The following is a 6,651-nucleotide window of genomic DNA, read 5'->3' as shown; positions in this document are numbered from 1 at the left end:
CTAAGCAGCTGCAGGTGTTCACCAGAGCACCCTGCAAATAATAATGGACAATTCCCAGGGTTATGCACAGCCCTTAGGCACAGCAGAGCAGGTAGCCTTACATAGCAAGGAATTCTCAGAATTGGGAACAAGCTAAAAAAATGGTGGGCACCAAAACGGGTGTAGTCAGGTTCAGGTAATACCAGTTACTGTACAAGCAGTAGGTGAAACACTGTATATTCATATACCACAGGACACACATAAGCTTTTTTTTGGCCTTTCACCTTTGCAGGAAGTGTATTAGCAGGAGCTAATAATAACACACTACTCTGTTCTGGGGTTGTATCTGTTTTTCCACCCTAGGTTTTTCCCCTGATTAAGACTAGAAAACATGTCTCCCTCTGTTTTTTTTTTTTTTGCGTAAGACAGGGGATGGTATTCTAGACATAGTTTGAAACTAAAGTTTAGTGAACAGAAAGTTACAAGAACATCACATGTGGGTTAAGATTTACTTTAGAATGTGTACAGGGATTTGGTGGCAGACCAGGTTCGGAAAATTGACTTCAACCTGTCTATGATGCTTATTAAAGCTGTCTTTTTACGTTGTGTAACATGGTTGAAGTTTAAGTATACTGACTCTTCAGATCCAAGATCAGTGAATCAGATTCTACAGTCCCAATTTAAAAAAGATTGGCAACCAGATACACACACCCCTAATACGAAAGGGCTACCTAAAATAAAAATAAAAGTGGTTATTTAAAAAAAACTAATGCAAAGAACCAAAGCATTTTTCAGGATTTAATTCTATTTATATAATTTATACATTTCATATTTGGATATGGTCAAAAAACATGTTCTTTTACATACTTTTAACAGGATGACCTTCTAGCAAAAAACTATAGACAAAAGACCCCTACCACACTTATTAATTCAGACAAAATATGATTGCTTTTCCACCACTGTTCCTTTTACTGGAAATTTTAAATACCAAATGTAATATTGTTAGGATGAATAAAAGATTTAGGGTAGTAGAGTAAGCCCCTTGTGGGTAAATAAACCACTTTTCAAATAATTATATACACCAGACCAAAAAATGACTTACCAAGAGATTTGGTATTAAAAGTGCGACAGTTCCTCTAAATAAGGTAAAGAGCTATTCATATATTTTAGGTATTTTTTTCTAACCAATTTAACAAAAAAACGCCGATCACATTTTAGTGCATCAAAGTTCACCACATTAGCATTACTATAAGGTACAGTGTTCTGCAAATGCTCAGGTCATTCCCTGATCGAATAAAAAGCGCATGACCGGTAAAGAGTTAAACGTCCACAGCATGGCTGACGCAGAAAATACTAATCCGGCCCCTAAAAAGTAAGTGACTGAAAAGTAGCCAATGAAGATTCGAGATTTTAAATCTTTAGCAAATGAGCGCTGCAGGCGTGGGGTGGGGCTGGTGAGATCACTAGGAAGAGAAACGTCCGAAGCACAGAGAGGTTGGCTGGTTTTGTGTTTTCTTGTTATATCTCCTCCTAATGAATGACTGCTCATTAAATGATTAGAACCTTCAGCTGATCTGATCTGCTGTGTAAGCTAAAAAATAGCAGGTAAATCTGGGCGAAAGCCATTGCCGTTCACATATTTCTGACAATTTAATAGCTGTCACTTAACACATTTGTTGCGTGCCTGTGTAGATTCACTTGTGGTCTGCAGTGTTGAAACGATTGAAACCATTCTGTAGCAAATTGTTGTGTGGCTGACGTATGTACTTACAGGCTTTGTAGCTGTCTCTACCAAATTATTTTACACAGTTTATAAACTCGAAAGCATTTGTATTTCTTTCACCTTTAAATTGACTGTTTGGTATTCAGTCTTACACTGGCCACTTACAATAGGATCTGACTGTACAATTACCTTTAGGTTTACAAGCAACTATGTAGTACATTTATTATTTAAATTTTTTAGGTAAATCTTCACATGACATAGTTTTGGGAAATGATTGTACAATGTGTGTGTTAAAAATGTAAAGTGTTAGAAGTCCAGTTCCGTGTAATGTTTTTAACAGTTTATTCTCTTGTAGAAACAGCTTCTAAATCCATATACATCTTTTTCTTTCTTAATGCGTACCTAAACTCAACATTTTTTTACTATGCATTGAAGGGTAGACTACCCTTCTAAATAAAGTAAAAATGTTGTTTTTGTTTTATTAAAAAAATGCCTTAATCTCAGAAGGGGCATCTTTTCCTCCAAGGGGAAAGAGATGCTGATCTCACGCATGTGCAGTGAGATCGGCTTTTTTTTTTTTTTTTTGCCCCTTCACAGTGGCTACAACACCAGATCTCACAACTGTGCAGTGCAAGATATGGGTGGTGAAGCAAGAAGACTGAAAGAGAAGATAACGGACGAAGAGGAATCCCAGGACAACGCAGGACCGGATCGCAAGAAGGACCAGCGTCATCGAGGGATCTGCCAGATTAAAGTGTAATTTTTTTTTTTTTTTAGTTTGCTTCTACTTTAATGGGTGTGCAGAGCCTCCCCGAATACCTACGTAATGCATCCCGGGAGGCATCTGGCTGCTCCTTCTCAGAAGGGGCATTTTTTCCACTAAGGGGAATACATTTTTTCCTCTTTACAGTGGGCTACGCCACCTGATCTCGCACCTGCGCAGTGCAAGATTGGTTGACGTAGCAAGAAGACAAAACATTGCGGCCCCCGGTGCTTCCTCCGTACCAGGATGAAGAAGAATTCCAGGACAGGGTGGGACCCCATCGAGGAAAGGTCCGGTGGCATAGAGAGATCTTCAGAATTTACCCTGTTGGCGGTATTCCCGAGTGTGGCTTGGGGTTCATTTAATGTACCAAAAGCAGTAACCCCGAGCCACACTCGGGGTAGCATTGTAAAGATCCCACCTGCTCCCCTCGATCCAGCAGCGTCCTCCAGCAATGACCATTGATCACTGTAATAAAGTTATAAAAAATAAATCCAAATATTAAATAAATACTAATTTAACAATAATATTGCACCCTTGTTTAGACAGATTTCAGTTTTTTTGATTTGATTAAATTATCAATTTAGGTTTAATATTATAATATTTTATTATTTTTATAATTATTATTTATAATTATTTATTATATTATAATTTATGATTAGTGTTTCTAACGTCATCATACCCGGGAGTTATTCCTAACAATTAAAGGCTTACAATATTAAACAACAAATTTCCATACAATGTACTGCCTTGACTTAAAAAATGCTGACATAATAAGACCACCAGGGAGGTTAAAGGTAAGTGGGCGTTTTTTTTTTTTAACTTTTGCTTAGGGCAGTACTTGTGATTCAGGTAATAGTAACCACCATGACTTGTCAGGAAGTATGAATGTTTTGTCCTGATTTTACCCAGTGAGAAAGATCTCTATATTCTCACTCTCACTAAAACGTTTACATTTGTATTTGTTGACAGTTTGCCACAGTCCCCAAGGCTGTAAAGTGCAGAAGTTGGTAGAAATTCTTGGATACCTGGTGTTGGCAAATATGTACTGACCCATGCATAGTACATGGGGAATGCCTTAGGTGGACATATCATGACATTTTTAACATTATATAAATGGGTGGAGAATATATATATATATATATATATATATATATATATATATATATATATATATTACCAGTATAGCTATTGTTTGTTTTTTTAATACTTATTTTTTTAGTTAGAAGGGGGACCCCTCCTTTTGTTAGGATAGACTGAATGGGAACCCCAGAGCCTCCTGGGATACATGATGTAGGTCTCAGACATGCCCAGAATGGGCATTCCCCACAATAAAAAAAAAAAAGTGCTCATCTCTTCCATGTGCAGCGAAATTGCCAATTTTTTACAATTTCAGTAGGAAATGTCAACCTATTGCAGTGTGAAATAGGGTGGCTTAAAGGAAGAAGATTTGTTCACCATCTTTGCGGATAAATATAAACATTTGCAAACAACAAACATAAAACTGATTGTGATGGTAATAGTCAGCTGGGAGTTACCTTGCCAAGCGTTCGTGAATGGCTGTTTTCAGGGACACTACCACCCCTAACAACCACCAGCCAATGGAGACAATGCTTGACACGTACTTGGCAGACTGGCAGCCACAATTTCTTCTAAAATAAAGGGCAGTATGCCTGCTGGCTTGAGGTTATTAGAGGAGGTATTACCCAATAACAGCCACCAGCCAACTGTGACATGATCCACTAATTAGTTTAGTAATGACTTCTATCAAATCGGGGGGTAAAGCTTGCCTTAATGAGTTTGCAGTGAAGGGGCTTTGTCAAAGAATTTGGTCAACCTATAGCAAATCGTACTATATGTATAAAAGGCGAGTTTGCTGATCACTAGTTAGGACTCTTAGGATGTCTAGGACTCAAAGATGAGCTTTTTTTGTCCCTCGATTAGGGTTGTCTAAACCTGTTGTCAGGACCCTAAATTATATAGGCCACCTTGGCATATATGAGGAAACCTACTGTTTGTGAGTTAGGTGGACAGTTTAGGGAAACTTGCCTAAAGAAAACATCAACTATATTCACCATTGTAAGCAACTGTTATGCAATTCATTCTGTAACAAAACACAACTGATGTAACAAATTATGTAAAAGAAGGCTGTGGTGGTGGGAAAAACACACAATCAGGTGCTTCTGATTTTTGACTTTTCTTTCCCTCTTTCCTTTTCATTGATTTAGCTGTTTTTGTATTTTGTTTCACTGTAGCATTAAAATATGTATGACAGGATATCATTATTTAAATTTTTTTTTTCAGTATCCTTGGTAGGAGGTTTACCATGTCTCCTGATGAAATAACATATCTTTGTGTGTTGGTGTTGTCCATCCCTGTGGGTTATCTATTTAAAAATGCAAGTAAGTTTTTTTTTTTTGGGAGGAAACCGGAGTACCCGGAGGAAACCCACGCAGACACGGGGAGAACCTGCAAACTCCATGCAGATAATGTCCTGGCTGGGGATCGAACCTGGGACCTAGCGCTGCAAAGGCCGGAGTGCTAACCCCTGAGCCACCGTGCTGCCCAAATGTTGCCAAGTGCTGACTAAATGTTTATTGAATATCAGATTCATTGTTTTATTGTCACATAGTGTTGATGGACTGATGGTCCAAATGTATTTGGCTTGTGTGGATTACTACATCTGTATCTTTATAAAAGATACAGATGTAGTCTTCTGTATTCTTATAAAAAGTGCTTGAAGAAGCAACCACTTAGATTATTACTTTTTTCTGCATTGTACTGAGAACATAAAAGGAAAACAAGACTTTTGGGAACGGTAGCCGTGTCCTAAAGAGCTCCACGATTCTCCCCTGATCTGCACAGAAAACCCTCTGCTGAAAGGAGGATGACTGTCCACCACGCTCCTCTTGTACCTTTGCAGTCCTGGGGGGTGTCCGGCTCCATCAATAGGGACAAAACATATCCCTAACTTACCTGGAGTCGGTGCTCGTTCCAATCGGCTTCTCAGAGTGGCACCCATCTTGGCCAGGTGGCGGGAGCACTGTACATCTTCTCTCCCTTGCACCAGCACACGCAAGTTTCCTCTACGTACTCAGCACCTTACCAGTGACAAATAAACCTTCACAAAGTGGGTAAGTGGGAGAATTCCCTGTACACCTGCCATCACACAGCAAAACTGGGACACTGGCAGCCTGCAAACGTCCTAATTTATCTCCGGGTATTCATCCAAGTGCTGTTCAGGGACACAGCTGTAAATTTTACGTTTGGGATACCATTCATCTTAAACCCGCCAATTCCTCCCACACCTCTCCTGAGCTCCTGTCTGCCTACCAGCCTACCTTTTGCATACCTTTTGCATACTTCAACCAGAAACTCCATCGCTAATTCACCTGCCTGTGCTTTCTGCAAGTACCTTTCTCCAAAAGGTATGCCAATCTCCATGTCAGCATACCAACTGGTGAACTACCCTAGATGCTAGTACCCTCAGGATCAGGGCTGTGGAGTTGGAGTCGAGAAATCGGGGACAATTTTGGGTACCTGGAGTCGGAGCAAGTTCAAATGTCCTATTTCACAAACAATAGTCATAATTACTGTAAGTAGTTCTCTGATGTAAGAATAAAGCCCAGTGCATAGTTGTATTTCTACTAGTGTGAAGTTCAGCTGAGCTATTATACAACCTGACATTCACAATATTGTAATCTGGATTTTGTACAATACAAAAAGGGTTTATAATTTATTTCAGATATAATGTGTTTTACAAGTTAATTTGAGTGTACACAAGTGTAATGATATAGGTGTAGGTGAGTGCTATGGCCTGATGCGTGTTCAGGCGTCCTGTCTGCACTCTCCATTTATGCACCCATCGAGGCCTGAACTTTAACATCATTTTGCACACCACCTAATACTAGGAAGTAAGTTAAGTGGACCCCTGTCCCTGGAGCCTCCCACTGCCCTGTCTTCAGCAGAAGATCAGCAAACAAAGATAAAGGCAGCAGTGTCTGCTCAACTTCCTCTGTCTGCTAAAAGAGCTTAGAACAGTGATGGCTAACCTTTTTGAGCCCGAGTGCCCAAACTGCCGCACAAAACCAAAGAATTTCCTCAAAGTGCCAGCACGTCAATTAAACCTTAATAACAAGATTTTAGTATCTAAAAACTCTTTATAAAGTTGCCTGAACTATGTAAC

At 39.4% G+C, this 6,651-nt stretch overlaps 1 protein-coding gene across 2 annotated transcripts in view; it reads left to right on the top strand.

Annotated features, from left to right (window-relative positions):
* Positions 1–1,438: 1,438 nt before the first annotated feature.
* The window catches only part of MBOAT7 (membrane bound acylglycerophosphatidylinositol O-acyltransferase MBOAT7), a 64,975-nt gene continuing 59,762 nt past the window's right edge, over positions 1,439–6,651 (top strand). Inside the window, exons 1-2 of one of the 2 annotated variants that reach the window (XM_072425370.1) lie at positions 1,439–1,473; positions 4,770–4,867. In XM_072425370.1, coding sequence (XP_072281471.1) covers positions 4,792–4,867 — 76 coding nt within the window. In that variant the 5' untranslated portion in view covers positions 1,439–1,473; positions 4,770–4,791. Of the gene's footprint in view, positions 1,585–4,769; positions 4,868–6,651 lie in introns of both variants that reach the window. The other variant, XM_072425369.1, reaches the window with a different exon arrangement.

Source organism: Pyxicephalus adspersus, chromosome 11, assembly GCF_032062135.1.
Source record: "Pyxicephalus adspersus chromosome 11, UCB_Pads_2.0, whole genome shotgun sequence".
NCBI lineage: Eukaryota > Metazoa > Chordata > Amphibia > Anura > Pyxicephalidae > Pyxicephalus > Pyxicephalus adspersus.
This window is presented reverse-complemented; position numbering and strand designations above follow the sequence as displayed.